A 25,272-nucleotide genomic window follows, 5' to 3' on the forward strand; every position below is an offset into this window, starting at 1 on the left:
TTACATCAGTTTTTAAACGTGGAAAGTAGGCTCCGAGAAGCTAAAAAACTTTCCAAGTCACATGTCACAGAGCATCAGAGCAGGGATCCCATATCCCTTCTATTTAATTACAATTTTCTAGTCAAATACATTTGATTACATAAATGAGGGATTAGCCACCTCCTCAAGCTGCCTGTGGTCCTTGCTCCATCTTGGACAAACTCTTTAAAAGGCACTTTCCTAAACAAATAAAGCATAAATAATTAAATCATTAAAATCATGTAATGTGTGATTTTACATACATACAATGTACAGATTAGGGTACCAAAACCTTCATTCACATGTGTTGGTTGACCAGTTTACCAGATATTATTTTTCTCATTTTACCTGAAAAGACCTGAAACTCTGAGAGGTATAGTTATCTCTGCTGATACGATAGCACTCCCCAGAATTTGTTCTTCATCGTATCTCTTTGTGTGGCATAGGTAGTCCTGCTTGGCATACAGCCTTGGCCTGGCAATTCTCTTTGATGTGTGGTCCTGGGATCAGAATCAGACTTCCTATAACAGATCCCTAAGTCCTCCTCTGATGCACAGGTAGCCCAAACCAACTTGCCAGGCTTCCTTTCTGCTTCTTAATGAAAGCATCATTTCTCTTAGGAAGGATTCCTATGTGAACACACCTTCTACATTGTTTGGCACATCGTTGGATTTCAGGAATATTTTCCCCTCTCCATTTGGTCCAAAACGAAATATTCTCACCCCAAACCTACATTCCTTTGGAACCTTCCTCGGAGTTCAGTTTTTCAATCTATTTTGTAATTTATTAGCAGAGTAATAATTATTAACATAAGCAGCTTCCAGTAATAGCTCAGTCACCTCTTAGTACCTACTTTCAAATACCCATTTTGGATGGTTCTGAAAGTGAAATTTCTAGTCAAAGTCTAAACATTATAATTAAACAATTTTGCAAAGCCTTCATTTAGCTAACGCGGAAAGAACGTCTTGGCTGGCTAGGATGTGACTAAATGCACTGTGCTGGATTTGGGGATTAAAGTGATGAACAGTTCAGACTAGGTCCCTACTCTTACAGAGCATATAATTTGGTGTAGGATACAAATCTGACTAGACTTTACAGTGCAGTGTAGGAAGTCTCCTGAGGGGACACTTATCCTGGTCCTGTGAGAGCCCAAAATAGAGGTGCCTAGACGACGGGGATGAGTGAGGTGCCACCTCAGCTGAAATCTGAAGGAGAAGCCCAGGTCAGAGCAGTAAAGCAGGTGGAGGGAGGTGTTCCAGCTCAGGTTGCAGCACATGAATGAATGTAGCAGAGGTGAAAGCATGAGGTCTTCATGGAATCGAGTAAGTTCAGTGTGGAGAGCTGAGAGGTAGCAAGGAACCAGGTCTGCAACAAAAGCCTTTGACAACTCCTCAAGCCTAGCTCTCCATCCCCAGAGACCTTCCACTGGATTCTGTCTCAGGCTTACCCTTGCCCAAGACAACTGAGAAAGTAGAGCTGGGATGGGAGAAGCAATGTTGGCGGTGGGACGAGATAGGTCTTTAAGGGTGAAGCCAGGGCAAGGAGAATTACGGAGCTGGCTCTCCTCCCTCGAATTGGAAAATGGATTCAAACAGGCCTTCACACAGTGCCTAACACATAGTAATCCATTACTCCATGAATATTGGATGCATTAATTATTGAATACATAAATTGATTTTACCAAATAAAATTCATACATGTATGATTCAATTCCATGGCATTATTATCACGATAGTTTGTAAAATGATTAAATAGGTTTCTGGGAACAGAATAGAAGTGGTTTAGTGAGAAAATGTGTTCTGATTTCTAAACAATCACTCTACCAAAAATTTAGGATGGAATTCATTTGTAAGTAAGAGACTGTCTCAAACTTTGTAATCGTCTTACATGTATATACGTTATGTCTTCAAGTTAATTTCCTATTCTCTCAGGGCAAAATCTGTATTTTAAAAATTAATAATTCTTTACTTCAAACATAACTGTAGGAACTTGATACATATTCAATATATCTTGGTTATTCGTTGTTAGATACTAACCCAATAAATTCTTTTATGTAACGACAGATTTAATGAGATATTGTAGAATTCATTAACTTCAATCTCATGTTAATTTAAAGTGAAAAATGGCTTCAACTCACTATTTTTTAAAAATCTACATTTCTTAATTTTACATGCACTAGCTCAAAGGCTATAATTCTTTGAACTTTGAAAATAACATGAAACTTTAGAAAAAAATATTATTCTTTGTAATTTTCAAAGATACGCAGCCAAGTTGCTTTTTGGTAAGCTTTGTGAAATTACTTTGTGAACTATAAAACCTTTAAACCAAAATTTAAATTTTATCTCCTTCTCCATTTAGATAATCAAAAGCTAGAGTTTGGTGTCAGGGGAATAACAACAAGAAAAAATTTCAAAAGAAAAAATAGATGTTTGCCTTTAGGACAATTAAATGTTCCTATCATTTCACTAACATTATCTATTTATATTTTATTTTTATTAAATCTGCAAGCTAATAGGAGGTGTAACAAATAAAGCATCTGGTTGATCTGGTGTCTACGTTTATAGTATTTTAGTTAACAACTGGGGGAGTGACAGAAAAATAAGCCTATATTGCAAATTAAATATTTTTGTTCTTATGAATATATCATCATCTTTTATATTCTTCATAGGGAATGGAGGTTAGGGACTGTTAATAAGCTCAGAAAAAAATTAATGTCTGTAAACTCTATATAGTAAAAACCCGACAGAAAAAAATGTCTCTGGTGTCTAAAGGGAATGTGGCTTTATAGAAAAATTAACCCAATAGCGTAATTGTTACCAAGGCTATTGCAATGACATCATAAAAATGTTATTGTTATTATTATTTGTTTTTGGTTTCAAAACTATTCTTTGGATTTACGTTATCTTCAGAAACCATCTCCTTTTCCTGAATTATGCTATGATAAATTTTTTAAAAAGAGATTCTTAAAAAAAAGACTATGTTATAGTGTGGCAAATTCGCCTCTTCTCCATGACAACAGATAAAGAAGCTGTAACCATAGCAACAGTAATGGGCCAGGGAGATTAGGGCCAGACTGGAGATTAGGCCTCCAAGAGCAAAGGAAAGAAGTCCTGATTGGTTCCTTATTGAGACCTTATGTGAAGACAAGTTACTGTTGATAGAAAGCGTGGAGGATTAGTAAGAACAAAATTAATTCCCCTGTATAAAGTAAGAAGGCATTCCTTTGTTAAAAACATGTCCCTTCCTTTTCATATAACAACAGTTTAAGTTGTGGTAAAGAGTCCATGATTAATTCTGTTCTGAGCTTTATCTATGCCATCCAAGTCTAGACTAGTCTGTGAGAAGACATTTCCAGAAGCTTGGAGAGAAAAGCATTCATTTGCAGACTGCCATTGCTCTCCTTCTTGGCAGCCCCTGAATGGGTGGAGAAACCAGCTCATTTTTGACATGATATTATCTATAAGTGAGGTACTCTTGGGGAAAAAGAATTTGAAAATTTCTCTCCTGTTCTTTGCAAAGCTATTTTTCTAACTTCTTGAAAATTCTCAGAAAGATTTTTCCAAGTCATCATTGATCACGTTTTGTTTTAAAAAAATTTTTTATAAAAATATCTAGTAAGGATCCTACTTTCTTTAAAACTGTAAGATATATTGGTAGCACCTTTTGAGAAAATGCGCTAGCTATGATTTCACATTGATGCCTTGATAAAGGGGGTATTTATTTTTTAAACAATAAAGTTATAGACATGAGAACGTTTGGTCAAAGGCTATGAATATTTTTCATTTTAAAGGATTTTGCCAAACTGACTTTTAAAAAGATTGTCCTGTTGTAAATTTCATCTGACAGCGTAAGCAAGTGCCACACCATGGCCCACACTACAGACTAACATTCTTTAAAGTCTTGCAACTCTAACAGATTTTTTTTAAATAGACATTATTCTGACAGACTTTTTTTAGATTTCATTTGAATGCACATTTCTTTTATTTGTCAGGTTGAACCCTATTTTATAACAAAATTCTTCACAATTGTATTGATTTTTAGACATTCTTTTTACATTATAGATATTAAGTATTGTCTCTTAGATATTTTGCAATTACTTTGGGTCAGTCTTTCCAGAGGAAACAGAGCCTAAACGAAGTCAAGAGGAAAGTAGGAGTTAAGTGAATGGGATGAGCTTCTGAAATAGAGGGAGCCGCCTGTGTGGAGGCCCCAGGGAATTGCAAGTGGTTCAGCATGGAGACAGCATGTTCAGGGTAAGCCAAAAAGCCAAGGAGGGGCCGGCCTGGTGGCATAGCCATTAAGTTCGTATGTTCGGCGTCTCGGGGGCCCGGGGTTCACTGGTTCAGATCCTGGGTGCTGACATGGCACCACTTGGCAAAAGCCATGCTGTGGTAGGCGTCCCACGTATAAAGTAGAGGAAGATGGGCACAGATGTTAGCTGAGGGCCAGGCTTCCTTAGCAAAAAGAGGAGGATTGGCAGTAGTCAGCTCAGGACTAATCTTCCTCAAAAAAAAAAAAGCCAAGGAGTCTCTGTATGAGCTCCATGCAGGCAATGGTCTCATCTGTTATTCACCACGCTCTCCCCTACACCTAGAAGAAGGGCCGGCTCAGGGTATGTGCTCTGTGAATAGTGGCTGGACAAGGAAAACTAATGAATGCCACTTACCATGGGCACCTACAAGCCTCTGCCCAAAGATTATTTTTCTGCAACAGGAACACACTAGGCTGTTATGCAGGAAGGTTAATGCCCTTGGAATCACCTTCAATCAATGGCAAAAGGGTGGTAGATAAATACCCCAACTCACTTCCCTCAGGGATGGATGAATCAGAGCTTGTGCCGCACTGACTCCCAGAGTCCCTAGTGGAGTTGCCCTTCCATTTCCCACAGTGGTAACTGCCAGATAACTCCCTGCTGCCTCCCTCCCCAGCTCCCCACAGGTACTTCCTTGCATCACCTTCCAAATAAAGTATTGGCACTTAAATCCTTTTCTTAAGGCCTCTTTGTGGAGGAAGACAAACCAAGAAAAGTGATAAACAGGAGCCAGGCCAGCAGGCAGATTGAGAATTTTGGAGTTTCCCTGAGGCAAAGGGTAGACACTGAGGACAAATAAACAGTAAAGTGATATGACCAGATGTGACTTTTCATAAGCTTATTCTCAATTCTATACAGAGAACACATTGGAAGGAGGTGAGTGGAAAGAAAGCAGGGGAGCTGGAAGACAATTGTAGCAGTTCTGATGAGAGAGAATGATGGTGTGGATCTGTGTGTGGCGTGGACGTAGAGTAGATTTACCAGATGTCCAGAAGGGGGATTTCTAGAAGGAGGCACTGAGGGAAGATTCAGGAAATCGGGATGCACTTCGGGTTTCTGAGCTGTAGAGTTGAGAGGACAGTACAGTTGGGTAGACACAACTGAGTTAAACAGCCTAGGAGGGGACGTAGGCCGAGTGGGCAGTGAGCGGGGAGGGAGAGGATAAATCCACATCGGTGTGCCAGCTTGAGCTCTAGATGGTTTGTGGGAGTAAAGGTTTTTGTCAAGAGGCTTAATATCACCCATATTTTTGACAGAGATGCTACATATCCAGGCATCCATCTTTCCCCCTCCCTTCACTACTCCAAAAGATTGACTCACTTGCTGCCAGTCTTCCATTTATTTAAAGTCCTGTGCTGATCAAGAAAACAAGGGGAAATTTTATCTATGAAAAAGGCAGCTAAGACTCTATGGAGCCAGAAATAACCTTGAAAGCTTTCTGCAGTTCTCTGGAACCTCTTTCTCTGTATAACTGGCATGTATTGTAAATTGATAGTGTTTCCGGAACCATTGGGAAATGGAACAGCAGCACCTCCCCCAAAGTGGATTTTGCAGCTAACAGGAGTTTAGTTCACAGACCGAATACTGACTCAGTCAGCCCCCGAGAAAGTGAATGCAAGAACGGAGACTAACTTTGATAAGAACTAGAGAAAATGGCCTACAAAAGCTAGTTTGAAGATTAAACATAGGCAAATGGGTACTTGTGATTTGGGGCTGGAAATCACCTATCAAGATGGAACACATGTTCCCTAGACTTGGGGACTTGAACAAATAAGAAGAAAATGAAGATATCCAGCAAAGATGAATTATGAATTTACACATGCACACATTCAATAAAAAACTTCTATTACAGATTATAAATGCCCCAAATATTAAAAAACCAGATTTCCAATTGTGAATGACTCAGTTATTCCTATGAATAACAGTGGCTAAAGTTTTTATAGATATAATGATACTGGGGCCGGCCAGTGGTGCAGCGGTTAAGTGTGCACATTCTGCTTCAGTGGCCCAGGGTTCGCCAGTTTGGATCTCGGGTGCCGACACGGCACCGCTTGGCACACCACGCTGTGGTAGGTGTCCCACATATAAAGTAGAGGAAGATGGGCATGAATGTTAGCCCAGGGCCAGTCTTCCTCAGCAAAAAGAGGAGGATTGGCAGCAGTTAGCTCAGGGCTAGCATCTTCCTCAAAAAAAAAAAAAAAAATATATATATATATATATAATGATACTTTATAAGCATGCTGCAATTATCTATCTTTATGTCTTGTGGCGTTTCTGTCATTTCTTTTACTAGCAGGTAGTCCATGAGAATTATTTCTACTTTTTGTTAGCTCTCATCAACTTAAATATCCTGCTTTTAAATTTTCTGTGGTCTAAAGACTTAAATAAGCTACTTCAAATTGTATCTAAAAGGGTGTAAACAGGCTCTGAGTGGAATCAGGTTTTTAATAATACGTGATTACCTGAGGCATTTATCAATACATGTAAGTCCACGGCTATGTTTCCCTGTTCCAGGCCTAAACAGAACATTTTTTTCTTAGTGTCATGGATCCCATGAATAATAGAAACTGGACAAATGTGCAGTAGAATCAAATATGTTATTAATTAGCCACAGTTTTATACACCACAAGAAATTCTATTATACCTTTGATTCCATTTACTATATCTTTGCTTTCCTTTGGTTTTCTTCATTTCTTTAGAACTTTGGTGAATGTACCATTCTACGTTTACTAATGGTTCCCTCTGCCTTCCTGCGCATTTCCCACCCGTGGCACCCACTCCTCTGACGGCCTCCTCTCCTTCCTCCTTAGCTATCCCAAGCTCCAGTGTCCTCCCTTCTGCTCCCAGAGATGTGGTCCCTGTCTTGGTTTCCAGTCGATTCGTCCGTCTCAGCTGGCGCCCACCTGCAGAAGCAAAAGGGAACATTCAAACCTTCACAGTCTTTTTCTCCAGAGAAGGTGACAACAGGTGGGTGCTACCAATAAAAGTCAGCTTCATCCACTGTCTCTTTAAATGTTTGCTGTGGGGTAATGATGAAAGGAGACCTTGAGCAGGGAGTTTGGAGACCCTGTGAAATCTTTCCTCTGTGTTCTGCACTTTTGACTAAATGGAGATATATCTCCAATGCCTGTGTGGGTTTTTAAAGCAGGATTGTTTAGAGAATCAAATTAAATCATTTGTAGAAAACTTCCTTGAAAAAAGACAAGCATGTGGATACATGATATCAGTTTTTTTATTTCCTTGATTTTCAAGGTGATGCACAGAACAGAATTAGTCTATTTACTGATAGGACAGGCTATGAAAGAAACACTGTGGCTGGCTAGGTTGCAGTCACAACTCTGTCGTTGACATCATGTGATCTCAAGGAAACTATATAACTTCTCTGAGCCTCACTTTATTATTTAATAAAGAGGAAATAATAATACTTACCTTGCAAGATTTTTGTTAGGGTGAAATTAGGTTTCATATATAAAGGTCATGGCAAAGTGTCTAATATTTGGTAAAAGTTGTTGTTACTATTGTTGATTAGGCAAAAATGATCTCTATGTGTGTGGTACAAAGAGTCAATCTACTGTTGTTGTTTTCCCACATTTTCCCCTTAAAATGTTTCACTGATTTTAAGACGAAGCTTCCTTCTAAGACTAAGGCAGATATTGGATAAATTCCAATTTCTTTTATAAGAATAAACTGTTTAATACTTCTGCTTATTTCTTTAAATTTATTAAACTTACTTATTTTGTATTCCATATTTGATCTTTCTGATGTCTGCAGTCATTGTAAGTCTGATTCAGTGATCTGTTCCTGCTCACTCTTTCTCATAGTGGCTTGTTTCCTCGTATGTTCGGGTAATTCTTGTTAACACTAGTCTTTAGAAATTTATCTGAGGCCAAGTTTTAAAGTCCATTCTCACGGGAAGATTTGCTTTCCCAAAATGAGACCAGGTTAAACAAAATTTTTAAGGTTTATTTTGTTCATACAGGTCTCATACTGATATTTTATTGGTTATCAGAAAGTCCATTCCATTTGGTAACATTTGTTTTCCTGCCACTTTTAACACATCAACTCAAATGAGTAAATGCCGACTTGTGGTAAGGAATTCTCAGAGAGATTGTTCTTGTTGTTTCCACTAAGCTAAGACTTAGTGGCATGTATATTCATTCACCAGTTCTCTTATGAGGCTGATTTGAATTTCTAGTTCACTCATCGAGGGTTGTCCTTTCAGGATCTTGACTGTATGCAATGTTCTCTAATCAGACCTTATACTTCACCTGCACGCTTTTGCTTCCATTTCTCTTCTATTGGTTTCTAAAAGTCCTAGCTTCAGACCTCTTTTGATGGGTAAATACCCTCAGGCAAACATCAGCTCCACAGGTCTGCTTTCTTACTAGGCTATTTCTCTTACTTTGCTGCCAGCACACTCATGAATACAGAAATTTTAGAAAATAAAAGAGATTTTGAATAATTTACTCTGAATTTTAGGTGTGCTATAACAGAAGGGTTTTTCATATGGTATCTAGTTTGCCATATTGTTTGAAGTGGAATTTTGTAGTATTTATCAAATGCCCATAAGATTGGTATCATTATTATACATCATTAACTACATTTGAACAGGTGTATTTAAATATGAGCACGTTTAATGTTTAGAAAATTTTATTTAAGATTAAAGTATCAAACCACTCTGTAACCATCTCACTTAGAAGGGATCAGAAAGCTAGGATACTCTCTTAACGGACCTTTCCATGCTATTCCTTAGGCATTTTGTAAGTTTCTCTTCTCCTCATTAACTTTTGGGATTTCTATATTGCCAATTAAATATCTTCAAGGAGATCCACTTGTGAAAGTTCAGTTTGCTTCAGAGAAACACTATGTTGCCAAATCCTAAGATTCTGTAGAGAAGAACGCCTATTTACAAATGTACCCACAAACCTGCCTGAGCCTCTCACATAGGCAGCGAGTGTCATCACATTCTTCAGTTGATGAGAATTTTGATAGGACAACTAGGATTTTTATAAAGTGCCTGTCTATTGACTTGGCTGAGTTCAGAGTTCCATGTCTTTCCTTCCATACTAAACCTCCTCTTATATATCGTCAGTCTGAAGTGTACAACTGTTGGGAGGCAGAGATTTCTGCGATGTGGCAGCTTCTTCTTTCATCCTTGAACGAAGACTGTGTTTACTTTCTATAAAGTTTACCAGCCAAAGGAAATGTGACCTGTTTTATGCATCACATATATGGAATTATTTTGGGGTGGTAGTGGTGGCATAGGGGGAAGTAGAGAGGGAAAAGGAGAAAGAAAGGGAGAGAGAGAGACAGAGAGAAATGACAAGTGCTCTGGTGGGACCCAGTTGTTCACAGAGCTGAGCTCACCCTAATCCCGGCTGGTCATCATTCATTCTTCTGAAGAAGAGTAGACTAGATGGCTTTCTAAGTATTCCAGTCCCTACTGAAGCACTAATAGACAGCATGTGGGGAAAAGCCGGGAATTAAGTACCAGGCTCCTAGTCTCTCAAATTCATGAGTGCTATAAACACAGTGATCTTTAGGGACCCCTCAGGATTCAAAGGGACAATATAGCTTGGGGTGGCCAGAGGGGTATTTAGTTCAAAATTCTGCAGTGTGGTAATTGGACGGAATAGTACAACTTCTCTCATGCTGCTTCTCAGTGCTTTTCTTTCTAGTTGGCAGCAACAAAGCATATCCTTCTTAAGTTTCTATTTTCTTTTACAATTTGACCTGACTTTAAAATAAAAGGAAAGAAATACATGTATACATATAGCTTATGTTCCCTAAGATTATTACCGTGAAGAAGTAGGCATTTGTTTTAGTCTTATCTCTGCAACTATTTGACTCTGTGACCTTATGATGAGTCTAGTAAGTTCTTTGGATCTCAGTTGTGAAAACTGGAGGTAATAATTCTTGCCTAGTTGCCTTCATATATCCACATGGATTTCCTGGAGGGACCTTAAATTCAGCCTGTCCCAAATCATATTTGCTGTTTCCTCCTGAAATATATTTTTCCTTTCTTTTCTTGGTTTATATTTGTATCTTCCATCCTGTTGACCAAGCGAAAAAACCCGAGTCATATTTTACTCCACTCTGCCTCTTAGCACTGCCATTAGTTATCAAGTCCCGTCAGGTCTTCCTGGGCCACAGCTCAGCCAAGGCACCTTTATTCTATTGCCTCCATCATCACTTACCTGATCTCTGACAATAGGTTCTCAACTTCAAATTCATCCTTCTCAGTGTCTCTAGTTATCTTTCTGAAATACAGTTTGGATCACTCACTGCACTGCTGAAAAATGTGAATGTTCTTGAGTTTAAATATGGTAAAATTCCAGTATAAAGATATGCACATAATAACTTCCAAACTCCTTTGACTAGAAGTCTATTACCAATCTATCTGTAGGTAGAGTGTGGTTGCTATAACTTATAATAGTTAAAAATATGCAACTTAAATCCAAATGGCTGCATTGGAAAATGGTATAACAATTTATCGTATGTATGACTTTTGTGTGTTTAATTTGTAAAAAGCAAGAATAACATCTGCTATAATGGATAAATGGAAGATAAATTCTATCTCTCAGACTTACTGTGAGAACTCATTGAAAAACTTCAAGTAAAGCATCCAGGACAGTCACTGCACACAGGCAGAATGAAGGGGCTCAGAATAGTGCAAGCTCAGAGACAATATGGAAAAGAGGCTGAAAATAAAGCTCAAAGGATAGGAAGGAAAATAAACCATTTATTTTCATAACTCCTCAATGTTTCCTACTTAAAATACCATTTTATCCTTTCCTCATGTATTGACATCTTTCTTATCTTTCAAGCCCAAGATCAATCCTCCATTCACCCTTGGCTATTCACTCCCATGGTCACACCATGGTCCTTGTCAACATCAATCACTGTGACCTCTCCATGATCTCAATTTCAAACATCATACTTGGATCTCACTCTTTAGACTCTCATTTTCCTATCTTCCATTTAGGGCTCTGATTATAATAAATCTTTGATTCCACAGGGACCTACAATTCATTAATTCTACATTGTTTTCATTGTCCCTCATCCTTGATGTTTTCCTTCACTTTTTAAACAGCTGTAAATCCGGTGGCTAATTATTATAAACACTGACATACACCAATGTTTTGCTTGCAGTCTCTCATTTCATATTAATTTCTTGGCAAAACCCAACTCAATTAAATGCAGTTTTCTACCCACTCTTTGCTTGCACTCTTGTACGTGAATATAACTGGAAGAAAATATATAACTGTGCTGACTACTCTTTAAATTCATAACTACTCATCTTAAGTTGCCCCTTAAAGCTGTTTGAAGTTAAATCTTCTATGTCAATAATTGGCCTCTCTCACACATGCTGCTAATGATATTTCATGCCTTTTCCTTTCTCCTCAAATCTCTGATACCTTCTGTCTTTCCCTCACTCTTAGCTGACTTTGCTTCTAATTTCCTGGAAAATAGTATAATCAGAAGGGAAGTTCTACAAACTTCCATATCTAATTTATCTACCCAAATGTGTCCTTAAGCATGTAATATCTTTCTTCAAATTTCTATAAAAGAACTGCCTATGCTCTTTACCAAGGCCAAACGTTCCCTTCTGCACTAGATCTCATCCTTTCTAGCAAACAGAAGAACCAAACTTAAGCCATTCTTTCTCTCTCCTCCTCCTCAATTTTTTCCCACTCCAATGAATTGTGTCCATCAGCATACAAGCATGCAGTTGTATTTTCCATCTCAACAAATTCCCCTCCATCTGTTTCTCTCTCATCTGCCATTTCATTCTCTGTTCCCTTTTATAGTAACATTCCTTGAGTTATCTAACTTCACTTCAATACCTTATCTCATATTCCAGTTGTGATTCTGTCCTCAGTATTTCACTGCAACTGCTCTTACCAAGGTTCACCAGTGACCTCCATGTCGCTAAACCCCGTAGTCAATTCCTGGTCCTCACATTGCTTAGATAGTCAGCAAATTTTGCCACATTGATCACTTTCTCTTTCATGAAACTCATTCTTCTCTTGGGTTCTATTACACTCACTCTCCTGGCTCTGCTCCAGTTTCTCTGGTCACTCATTTTTAGGCTCTTTTACTTTTTACTCCGAATCTCTCTGACCCATGAATATTGGATTGCCCTATGACTCAACCTTTGGTGATCTCTTTTCACCCAGTTTGTGACTTTATATTTTGTCTATATGCTGATGTCTTTCAAATTTGTATCTCTGGTCCTGACATTTTACCTACAATTTACCAAATTCCTACTTGATATCTCAGCTTTGATTTCTCACAAGCATCTAAAACTTAAAACCAAATGCCTGTTTTCTTTCAACCCTGACCCTCTTCCAAATACTTCATTAGTCCAGAGATTCCTCCATCTCAGTAAAATCTTCATCTTTTTCGTCAATCAGGCCAAAATCCTTGGAGTAATCCTTAATCCGTCTGTTTTTCTTACACGCTATACCAAATCTATCATCAAGTCTTGGCAGTATTGTCAAAATATACCCTGAATCCATGAAACAATATGATACCTGATATTTGCTACAAAATAATACTAAATGACTGGCTATGATTTCTTATTTGGAGCTGAGTAATGGGAATAAAGTGGTTCATCATCTTGTTCTGTCTAATTTTGTATTTCTTAAAATTTTCCGTAATAAAAAATTAATGTCAAGTAAATGAAAATAAAGCATATATGGAATCCTACCACTTCTTGCCTCCTTTACTACCATCAACTCTCATTTGCAATAGCAATAACCTCTCAAGCCTATCCTCACCATAGCAGTTGGATTAACCTTTTAAAACATAAGTTAGATCATGTTCTTCCTCTGCTTCAGAACCCTCCAGTGACTTCCCATCTGGTTCAGAGAAGAAACAGAAATCCTTCCTGATCTGGCCCCTTGTCACCTTCCCAGCTTCATCGCTTACCATTCTTACTGTTTTCCTATTTTCTCACACCTCTCCAGTCTCACTGGCTTCCTTGTGTTCCCTAAATATACCAAGAATTCTCTTCCCTTGAGACCTTTGCCCTTGCTTTTCAGTCTGTCTAGAATGTTCCTCCCTTCAGAGATCCACTTGGATCGTTCTCTAACTTCCACTGATGCTTTGCCAAAATGGCACCATCTCCTGGAGGTCTTACCTGACCCCTCGCATTCCCTATGCCCTTTTACATTCTTATTTTTCTCCACAGCTGTATTACCTTCTGTTTATTAATTGCTTCCTAGATCCCTTTTCTTGACAGCAGAATATAAGCTGCATGTGGGCAGGGATTTTTTATCTGCTTTATTCATTGAGCTATTCTCAGCACCTACAGCAATACCTAACTTAATCCATAGTAAACACTCACAAAATATTTGTTGAATTGAGGCCCTAACTGCAGTGTCAATTACTAAGTGAAACTCTCCACAATCCTCTAGATCAGAAGTCATCAATTTCTCTTTTATCTTCATCTTAAACTTTGATTACCTCATGATTGTAGCATTTGCCATCTTTTGTCTGGTTTTGTGTTTGAGTACATGTGTGTTTCCTTCCCTGATGACTGAGACTAGATCTTATACATAATTCCATACCCAAGAGTCCAATAGCATGGCTTCTGTAGACATTTACTAACTGGCACTGATATGATACAGGTGGCAGAAAGACAGAGGTAGTATTCTTAAAAGATTTTTCCTTAACCAATAAAACAAATTGTGTTATGGAGGAGGATAAATAAGCTGACTGCAGTTGAATAAAAACCTTGTTTAAGTGAGAAAAAAAAAGTTGATTTTGAAATTTGATTCCCATATTCTTGTTCATTTTGTGTCTCGAGTTCCCAATTAGAGCAAATATATGCCATATGTCTCTGAATGCTTAGCTCTGATGCTTGTTTGCTCCTATAGGTTTATTTAACTCCTTAACACAATAGCTTTGTAAAAGGTAGTGGATTTAACATTTGCCTCAGATTAGCAATGACATTGTCATGCAAACCACTCTAGCTCAGATTATCATTAATCTGTCTGACTGGTTAATGGTGTCAATAATGCAAATACCATAGTTGACATTTTTTATTCAGCCCCTTGGGTGCTTTCATTACACAAATCAGAGAGCAGCATAAATTCCAGAACCTGAAAGCCAGAATTCACAGCAATGCAGTTGCTTCAGAGCTTTAGAGCTATCCCCTCCTAGTACCTAAAATCGTTAGAATTAAAAGTGATCTTTGGAATTAGAGTCCCAACTTCCTGCTACTTAATCTAATTTCCTGCCACTTAATCCAACTTCCTGCTGCTTAATCTAATTTCCTCCTACTTATTCCAACTTCCTGCTGCTTAAACATTAGAGACTGATGCTCAGGGGAGGAGTGAGTCACGTGCCTAAGGCCACCGAGGAAGCATCAGCAATGAGAGCAAGCATTTATTGAGCACTTACTGTACCAGATACCAGGCTAAGCATTTTACATAAATCGTTTTATTTCATCCTTACAACCAAATGTTATGCCCATGAAGCTTAAAGAGGAAGTTGACACCTCTGTTATACAGCTGGTAAGTGGTAGAACCAGGATTTAATGCAGGCCTGACTCCAAAGCAGGTGCTCTCAATTGCTACACTAGCTTGTTCCTAACATAACTAGTGGATTAACCTGGAAGGGAACCATACTTTCTTGATATTTTCAGAATTATGACATGGATTTCTTTTATAGGTTTTTTCCAATAATTTTCTGACTTACTAGCTTAAGTTGATTTGCATCAGTTATTTACCATATATAAAACAGTAGCAAACTTTTTTTGTGTGTACAGAACATTATACCTCCTATTCAATCATCTAAAATTACGTATGGGGTGTGACTCAGTGTAGCTAAAAGGTTAAGGTGATGTGGCTATGGATTTGAACCACGTGGGCATCAAACCTGGCTCAGAACTTTACTAGCTATGTGGCCTTGAGCCAATTCCATGTGAGATAATAGTATCTGACATGTAAGGTTGTGACGAGTATTAAATGAAGTTAAGAAAAAGTGCCTAAAACACTTGCTTGCTCTCTGGTGCACCAAAAGCACTCATTTTTCTTAGCTAATGCCATTTGCAAATCATTGTGCAGGTTGGAAATGAAAATCAAAGAAATACAGATATTTCCCTATTCATATTTAGAAAGGACTTTATCGCTTTCACAAACATTAGCCCATTTGATCCTCAGATAGGGCAGGTATTATAATCTCCATCTTACAGATAAGCATGCCTCGCTCTGTTCAGAGTCTAAAAAACACTACCTAAGAAGCTACACAACTAGTAAATATTAGATGTAGGATTTAAATGCAAGGTTTCTAGTCCAGCGATCTCTTCCCTCTACCATACAAAGTAAAAGATATTTCCTAAAAGAGGTACATATAAAGTACTATGGGAGTTCAGATGAGAGAATTAAAACACTTCCATGAACATCATTCAATTTAATCCTCACAATAACCCTGTGAGGTAGACAGATAAGGGACTGGTATCTTCATTTCGCAAATGAGGCTGGGAAGTCTCCAAGATAGCCCCTGACTTCTTCAAGGTCATACGTCTATTTTGTGGCAGAACAAAGGCTCGACTAGGTCTTCCAACTTGCAGCGCTGTATGCTTTACATTGCTTTATGCTGCCTCAGAACACCTCTGCTTACTGCTCAGGATTCGAGACCAGCTTCTCATGATTGACATGAAGGATTCATTTTAGAATTCCCCGTGCATTATATTTGCAACATGGTGTTTACATATTCTCTCCCTGGCTCTTCAGAGCAGAGGACTGTGCAGCTAATGAAGCTTATTATCCATGAAGGGAGTGTGTTGTGATGGAAAGAGAGCAAGACTCAGAATCCAAAGCACCGCCTTCTGGCCCTGGCTTGGAGCTTGCAAGAGTTAGCCCTTCTCCCACTCTGTAACATGTAAAATCCTATCCTTTCTACCTTAAAATGTTCTTAGAGCATTGAATGAGAGGATAGTGATCTGATTCTTTCAATGCATATCGAAAAATAAAACACGCCTTCTATAGTAGCCATATGTAAATGCATGACATTATTTTTTAAATTTTTTAAATTTATTTTTTATTGCAGTAACATTGCATTATAACATTATATAGCTTTCAGGTGTACATTGTAATATATTTTGAATTCTGTGTAGATTACATCATGTTCTCTATCCAAAAACTAATTATAATCCATCGCCTCATGTGAGCCTAATCACCCGTTTTTCACTCTCGCCTCCCCCCTTCCCCTGTGATAACCACCAATCCAATCTCTGTTGCTATGTGTTTGGTTGTCGTTGTTTTTATCTTCTACTTATGTGTGAGATCATACGGTATTTGACTTTCTCACTCTGACTTATTTCACTTAGTATAATACCCTCAAGATCCTTCCATGTTGTCCCAAATGGCCTGATTTCATCATTTCTTATGGCTGAGTAGTATCCCATTATGTATATATACCACATCTTTTTTATCCATTCGTCCCTTGATGGGCGCCTAGGTTGCTTCCAAGTCTTGGCCATTGTGAATAATGCTGCAATGAACATAGGCGTGCATGTATCTTTATGCATTTGTGTTTTCAAGTTCTTTGGGTAAATACCTAGCAGAGGAGTAGATGGATCATATGGTAGAGCTATTCTTAATTTTCTGAGGATACTTCATACTGCTTTCCATAATGGCTGCACCAGTTTACACTCCCACCAGCAGTGTACGAGGGTTCCCTTCTCTCCACATTCTCTCCAACACTTGTTGTTTCCTGTCTTGTTAATTATAGTCATTCTGACCAGAGTGAGGTGATATCTCATTGTAGTTTTGATTTGCATTTCCCTAATAGCTAATGATGTTGAGCATCTTTTCATATGCTTGTTGGCCATCCGTATACCTTCTTTGGAGAAATCTCTCTGTTCAGATCTTTTGCCCATTTTTAATTGAGTTGTTGGTTTTTTTGTTGTTGAGGTGTATGTGTTCTTTGTAAATTTAGGATATTAACCCCTTATCTGATATATAGTTTGCAAATATCTTTCCCAATTTTTAGGTTGTCTTTTCGTTCTGTTAATGGTTTCCTCTTCTGTGCAGAGGCTTTTTAGTTTAGTGTAGTCCCATTTGTTCATTTTTTCTTTTGTTTCCCTTGCCAGATCAGACATGGTAGTTGAAAATATGCTGCTAAGACTGATGTCAAAGAGTGTACTGCCTATGTTTTCTTTTAGAAGTTTCATGGTTTGGGGTCTTACATTCAAGTCTTTAATCAATTTTGAGTTGATTTTTATGCATGGTGTAAGGTAATGGTCTATTTTCATTCTTTTGTATGTGTCCGTCCAGTTTTCCAAACACCGTTTATTGAAGAGACTCTCCTTTCTCCATCGTATGCTCTTGGCTCCCTTGTCGAATATTAGCTGTCCATAAATGTGTGGGTTTATTTCTGGGCTCTTGATTCTGTTCCATTGATCTGTGTGTTTGTTTCTGTGTCAGTCTCATGCTGTTTTGATTACTATGGCTTTGTAGTATATTTTGAAGTCAGGGAGTGTGATGTCTCCAGCTTTGTTCTTTTTCCTCAGGATTCCTTAGGCTATTCGGGGTCATTTGTTGTTCCATATAAATTTTAGGATTGTTTGTTCTATTTCTGTGAAAAATGTTGTTGGAACTTTGATAGGGATTGCGTTGAATCTATAGATTGCTTTAGGAAATATGGACGTTTTAACTATATTAATTCTTCCAATCCAAGAGTACAGAATATCTTTCCATTTCTATGTGTCTTTTTCGATTTCCTTCAAATTTTCGGTGTACAGATATTTCACCTCTTTGGTTAACTTTTTTAGGTATTTTATTCTTTTTGTTACAATTGTAAATGGGATTGTATTCTTAATTTCTCTTTCTGCTACTTCGGTGTTAGTGTATAGAAATGCAACAGATTTTTGTATGTTGATTTTGTATCCCGTGACTGGACTGTATTCATTTATTATTTCTAAAAGGTTTTAGTAGATTCTTTAGGGTTTTCTATGTATAAAATCATATCATCTGTAAAGAGTGACAGTTTCACTTCTTCTTTTCCAATAGTGATCCCTTTTATTTCTTTTTCTTGCCTGAATGGTCTGGCTAGGACTTCCAGTATTATGTTAAATAAGAGTGGTGACAGTGGGCATCTTTGTCTGGTTCCTGTTCTTAGAGGGATAGCTTTCAGTTTTTCTCCATTGAGAATGATACTTGATGTGGGTTTGTCATATATGGCCTTTATTATGTTGAGATATTTTCCTTCTATATCCATTTTATTTAGAGTTTTTCTCATAAATGGATGCTGTATCTCGTCAAATGCTTTCTCTGCATCTATTGAAATGATCATGTGATTTTTATTTTTCATTTTGTTAATGTGGTGTATCACATTGATGCATTTGCGGATTTGAATCATCCCTGCATCCCTGGAATGAAACCCACTTGATCACGATGTATGACCTTTTTAATGTATTTTTGTGTTTGATTTTCTAGTATTTTCTTGAGGATTTTTGCATCGGGGTTCCTCAGTGATATTGGCCTGTAATTTTCTTTTTGTGTGTTGTCCTTGTCTGGTTTTGGTCTCAGGATAATGTTGGCTTCGTAGAAGGCGTTAGGAAGCCTCCCCTCCTCTTCAATTTTTTGGAAGAGTTTGAGAAGGATAGGTATTGATTCTTCTTTGAATGTTTGGGAGAATTCACCAGAGAAGCCATCTGGTCCTGGACTTTTATTTTTTGGGAGGTTTTTGATTACTGTTTTGATCTCCTTACTGGTGATTGGTCTATTCAAATTCTCTATTTCTTCTTGGTCCAGTTTTGGAAGGTTGTATGTTTCTAAGAATTTATCCATTTCTTCTAGTTTATCCAATTTGTTGGTGTATAACTTTTCATAGTATTCTCTTATTATCTTTTGTATTTTTGAGATGTCCGTTGTAATTTCTCCTTTTTGATTTCTGATTTTATTTATTTGAGCCTTCTCTCTTTTTTTCTTGGTGAGTCTAGCTAAGGGTTTGTCAATTTTATTAATTGTTTCAAAGAACCAAGCCTTGGTTTTATTAATTTTTTCTATTTTTTTTTTTTTTTTGGTCTCTATTTCATTTATTTCTGCTCTGACTTTTTTTTCTTTTCCTTCCTTCTGCTGATTTTTGGCTTTGTTTGTTCTTTTTCCAGTACCTTTAGATACGCTGTTAGATTGTTTATTTGGAATTTTTCTTCTTTGTTGAAGTAGGCCTGAGTTGCTATAAACTTCCCTCTTAGAACCACTTTTGCTGCATCCCATAGATTTTGGCATGCCGTATTTTCATTTTCATTTGTCTCCAGGAATTTTTTGATTTCTCCTTTGATTTCTTCATTGACCCAATCATTATTCAGTAACATTTTGTTTAATCTCCACATTTTTTGCCTTTTCTGGTTTTCTTCCTGTAGTTGATTTCTAGCTTCATACCTTTGTGGTCAGAAAAGATGCATGGTATTATTTCAATCTTCTTAAATTTATTGAGACTTGTTTTGTGACCTAATACGTGATCAGTCCTGGAGAATTTTCCATGTGCATTTAAAAAGAATGTGTATTCTGTGGTTTTTGGATGAAATGTTCTATATATATCCACTAAGTCCATTTGGTCAAATGTGTCATTTAAGGCCAGTGTTTCCTGATTGATCTTCTGTTTGGAAGATCTATCCATTGGTGTAAGTGGAGTGTTAAAGACTCCTACTAGTATTGTGTTACTGTCTATTTCTCCTTTGATGTCTGTTAATAATTGCTTTATATATTTAGGTGCTCCTATGTTGGGTGCATAGATATTTATAAGTGTTATATCCTCTTGTTGGATTGTTCTCTTTATCATTATGTAGTGCCCTTATCTCTTGTTACAGTTTTTGTTTTAAAGTCTATTTTGTCTGATATAAGTATTGCTATCCCTGCTTTCTTTTCTTTTCCATTTGCATGGAATATCTTTTCCCATCCTTTCACTTTCAGTTTGTGAGTGTCCTTAGGTCTGAAGTGTGCCTCTTATATGCAGCATGTACATTGGTCTTATTTTTTTAACCAATTGGCCACCCTATGCCTTTTGATTGGAGCATTTGGTCCATTGACATTTAAAGTAGCTATTGATAAATATGTATTTATTGCCATTTTGTTGCTTTTTGGGGGGTGTTTTAGTAGTTCTTCTCTGTCCCTTTCTTTTCCTCTTGCTGTCTTCCCTTTCGGCTTGATGTCTTTCATTACTAATGTGTTTGATTTCTTTTGTCTTACTTATTTGTTTACTTATTATAGGTTTCTGATTTCTGATTACCATGAGGTTCCTATATAATATTCTCTGTATATAGCAGTCAATACTGAGTTGATAAACTCTTTAGCTTGACCTCTTTCTAAAAGCTCTATTTTTTCTCTCCTCTCCTCCCACATTTTGTTTTTGAAATCATGTCTAATTTCTTCTTTTGTGTGTGTCTATCCATTACCCTCTTATTGAAATAGGTGAATTTAGTACTTTTGTCTTTTAATCTTCATATTATCTTCACAGGTAGTTGATCTGCTAACTTTACTATATTTTTTACCTTTACCAGTGATTTTATTGCCTGGTTTTTGGGGGGATTTTTTGAATAATATTTTTATCCCTATTTGTGTCATCACTTTCTCACTTAAATAAGTCCCTTCAGTATTTCGTGTGGAACTTGTTTCTTGGTGATAAACTCCCTTAATTTTTGCTTGTCTAGGAAGCTCTTTATCTCTTGTTCCAGTCTGACTGACAGCCTTGATGGATAGAGTATTCTTGGCTGTAGGTTTTTTCCTTTTAGTACTTTAAATACGTCATGCCATTGTCTTCACATCTGTAGTGTTTCGGCCTAGAAGTCAGCTGATAACCTTATGGGCTTTCCTTTGTATGTCACTTGTAGCCTTTCTCTTGCAGCTTTTAGGATTCTCTCTTTATCTTTAATTTTGGACATTTTAATTATAATCTGTCTTGGTGTGGTCCTCTTTGGGCTTATCTTGTTTGGAGCACTCTGTGCTTCCTGTACTTGAATGGCTGTTTCCTTCCTTAGGTTACGAAAATTTTCAGCTATTATTTCTTCAAATAAATGTTCTGTCCCTTTGTCTCTCTCTTCTCCTTCTGAGACACCTATAATACAAATGTTAGTGTGTTTGATATTGTCCCAGAATTCCCTTAGACTTGTCTCATTCTTTTTAATTCTTTTTTTCTTTTTTCTGTTTAGCTTGGGTGATTTCCTCTAGTCTTTCATCTAGCTCACTGATCCATTCTTCTGTATCCTCTACTCTGCTATTGAGTCCCTCTAGTGAATTTTTCATCTTCAGTATTGTATTCTTCATTTCCAATTGGTTCGTTTTTATATTTTCCAGTTCTTTGTTGATGGGCTCACTGTGTTTATCCAGTATTCTCCCAATATCTGTAAGCATTCTTATGAGTTTTTGTTTGAACTCTTTGTCAGATAGCTAGCTTATTTCTGTTTCATTTAGTCCTTTTTCTGGGGTTTTGTCCTGTTCCCTTGTTTGGAATGTATTCCTTTGTCTCTTCATTATGCTTCTTTCTCTGTGCTTATATCTGTGTATTAGGTGAATCGGCTTTGTCTCCTGATCCTGGAGAAGTGGTCTTATTTAAGAAATGCCTTATGAGGCCCAGCAGTGTGCTTTCCTCTCATCACCAGTCCAAATGATTCAGGAATGTCCCCTTTGTGGGCTACTTGTGTCTTTCTGCTGTGGCAGGGTTGCTCTTAATGCAGGTACCCAGGGAGTCTAGTCTTTCCTTCCCTGGCCACCTGTTTGTAAATCCAGTTTGGGCAGCCCAAGCACTGTTGGGTACAATGTCTAACAGCACACTCCTGTTGCAGTTTATCTGTTAATTGGGTAGGTACCCACTGTAGCTGGTTGCTAAGCTCAGGGGCTTACAGTTCCTATAGGCCTCAGGCCCACAAGGCTGTTGTCAGTTCTCTTAGGAGTGCAGCTGAGTGGGGCTGCCCCTTGGCACAGGAGCACTCAATTATTTCACATTTTGGAAGGTGGAGCTGATCCTTTTTATGGCTATTTTTCAAGCACAGGTCTTCTGCCACTGATAAGCCTCACGCCCAACAAGACCACACACACCGTCAACACAGTCCTGGTCCATGCATGCTTCCCAACCCCCTGGAGGGTACCCTGATGCCCTACTGCCAAACCTTCATCTCTCCACCAATTCCCCCCACAGTTCATCTGGTCCTCACACAGGCCCTGCCCCACAGAGGTGGACACAATCGCCTGCCTGTAGAGCATCAAGATACCCAGTCAATGCAGGCCAACAAATAGGCTGAGGGCTTGCTATTGGGCTCGGCCAGTCCCTAGGGCAGCTGCCTGCCCTGGCTGAACTGGATTAAATCTGTGCACTAGTGGCTGTGGCAGACCCCTAGGCTAACACGCCAGGGAAAGAATTTTGATGATGTCTGCTGGGGTTTGTGTCAGCACGCCTGGACTAGGTCATGACAGTGGCCACCACCAATGTCTCAATCTCTGGAGAGGTCTCTCCTTTCACCAAGATGCACCCAGAGCCCACCAGGTGAGTCTCTTTTCACCAGAGGACTGTCAGCCTTCTCTCTGGTGATTTTAGGTTGCTGAGACGGTTGAGTTTGTGCATGGGCCCTTTAAAACCCAGGTCTTTTTGGCTTTCACCCAATAGTTTCTCTGGGGGTATTCCCCACTGCAGTAATAGCCAGCGAAGCCAGATAGCAAGACATTCGTCTCTGCTGTGCTGAGTCTAAAGGATGCTTATAGCAGTATCGGCTCCCACTCTGGACCTCACTCCTCCAGGGAGGGCTGTGTACCTTAGGGTGGCTGGCTGAGAAATTCTGCTGCTCCTGAAGGTGGCATTTTTTCTCTCCAGAAGGAATTTCTGCCTCTTCCACCTTAGTCAGGACCGTCCCTTGTTGGGGGGTTCTTTTTTATCCAGTTTTTAGTTTTATATCCAGGGTAATTTTTCCAAAAATAGTTGTAACCTGATTGTGTTCATGGGAGGAGATGTGTTCAGAGTCTGCTTACGCCACCAACTTGGGTAGATTCCCCCAATCCTGAATGATGCATTATTCACTTGTGAACTGGCTATATGTCTGGCACTGTGTTCTAAATAATAAGGAAGCTAACAGTTTGATTGGAAGCAGTTTAGTAGTATTGAGGAGATCATTCAACTGATGGATACATAACTACACACTGAGATGAGATCTCTAAATGAAAGGAGTATGCTTGTGTGAGAGAAGTTAAAAAAAAAATGTGTGCATGATGTCTATGCCATAATCAGATTTGCATCTTGATGGGGTGACTGGGGCTGGAGAGTGGAAGTTAGACCAGAGGTCAGCTGAGTGGATGTCAGGATGCCGTTTAGCAGGCTGTTGCAGAAGTTCAGGCAAGAGCTGCTGATGAGTCAGACTGAAGGTGTATCAGTGGAGATGGAGCAGCGCAGACAGATTCTAGAGACATTTAGGAAGCCAAATTGACAGGACCAGGGGATGCATTGGACATTACTGGTGAGAGAAAGGAGATTTTCAAGGATAGTTCCTAGGTCTCTGGTTTATTTAAATGGAGAGAGGGTAGGGCAATTCGCTGAGATTAGGATGCTGGAAAAGATCCAGATTCGGGAATGAAGATCATAAATTCAGTTTTAGAAGTGTTGGTCTGACATACCTTTACAGCATTCAAGTGGGGATGTCAAGCAGGGCCTTGAAAATAGGAACCTGGAGCTCAGAGGAGAAATTTGGGCAGAGATATACATCAGGAATTTGTCAGCATATAGATAATAACTGTAGTTCCAGGAGGATAAGACAGGCATCCAGAAAAAAAAAAACAGAATGAGAAGAAAACCCAGAAATGAGTCATATTTTTTATGGGAGCATTGGCTGAAACTAAAGAAAATAAATAATTTGAACCCAAAAACATTTTCTCCATGAAAAGATAGCTTTTTGTTTGTTGCTGCAGTAGCTATTTGTTATTTAACTAGTCTCTTGGATGTGTACTAGATGCTGAAACAGAGATTATATTAAAGAAAAATTTTAAAAAGCCTGGTCCTCAGACCAGGCTTTTTAACAATTCAAGAAAACCCAGAATTTTTAACTTTTGTCTGGTGGTGAGTCACCTCTGAACTTACTTTCCCTTCAAGATAGCACGAGTTCCAAAGTCTCGGCTTCTGAGGTCATAAAAAATGAGGCATTTGGGTGGTTCTTGCTGCTGTCACTTTGAACCCTATTCTAGATAACACCATATTTCAGTTTTGAAATCTTCTCTTTGTTGCACCCTTTTCCTCTCACTAAAGAAACAAAAATGAAAGTGGAGTGGATAAAAAGGAGATGTTAAAGATCTTTCCATTAAAAATAACATAGTTCCCTCCTTACAAAGGAACATTACTATCACTCTTCCCCCTTGAAGCAACTAATTAGGTATTTGATACATCAAGACAGCATTAGCTGCTCAGCTCACAGCTGTAACTAAATGTTAACACCCTGGTACACTTAAGCAAGACAACATGTGTTTACTTGATATGGATACTAGAGATATGTCGTTACAAATGATTTGCTAAGAAACAGTATCATGCTTAATCTTTAAATTCTGTTTACTTCTGAAATGTAAATATAGAAGTGCTGAATTCAGCTAAACATACATACACAACATACACACACACAAACACACACAGAGAGATAAGTGATTTCTATTCTCAATGAGGAATATTAGATTAGAAAGCCTTTATAGAGTAGATCGCACTCTCTAAGTTTTCAAATAATGAAAATGAGACCCAGGAAGGTGAAGTGGTATGCCAAAGGCCATCCAGTTAAGTTGGGATGGAGCATGGCATAGAACTCAGCTCTCATAGCATTTCTGAGATCATACTATGTGGAGATATTATGCAATTATTCTATTAAGATTTTCATATTTATTTATGCATTTAAAAAAATTGAGAGCACTGGCAACATAGCCATTCTTTATACTCAGTGGGTATATATGTTGAGTGTCAAAAAAATA

At 38.2% G+C, this 25,272-nt stretch overlaps 1 protein-coding gene across 1 annotated transcript in view; it reads left to right on the forward strand.

Annotated features, from left to right (window-relative positions):
• DCC (DCC netrin 1 receptor) overlaps nt 1-25,272 on the forward strand; it is a 1,092,740-nt gene that overhangs the window by 754,164 nt on the left and 313,304 nt on the right. Inside the window, exon 8 of the mRNA XM_023647823.2 lies at nt 7,141-7,297. Coding sequence (XP_023503591.1) covers nt 7,141-7,297 — 157 coding nt within the window. The remainder of the gene's footprint in view (nt 1-7,140; nt 7,298-25,272) is intronic.

Source organism: Equus caballus, chromosome 8 (assembly GCF_041296265.1).
Source record: "Equus caballus isolate H_3958 breed thoroughbred chromosome 8, TB-T2T, whole genome shotgun sequence".
Taxonomy (NCBI): Eukaryota; Metazoa; Chordata; class Mammalia; order Perissodactyla; family Equidae; genus Equus; species Equus caballus.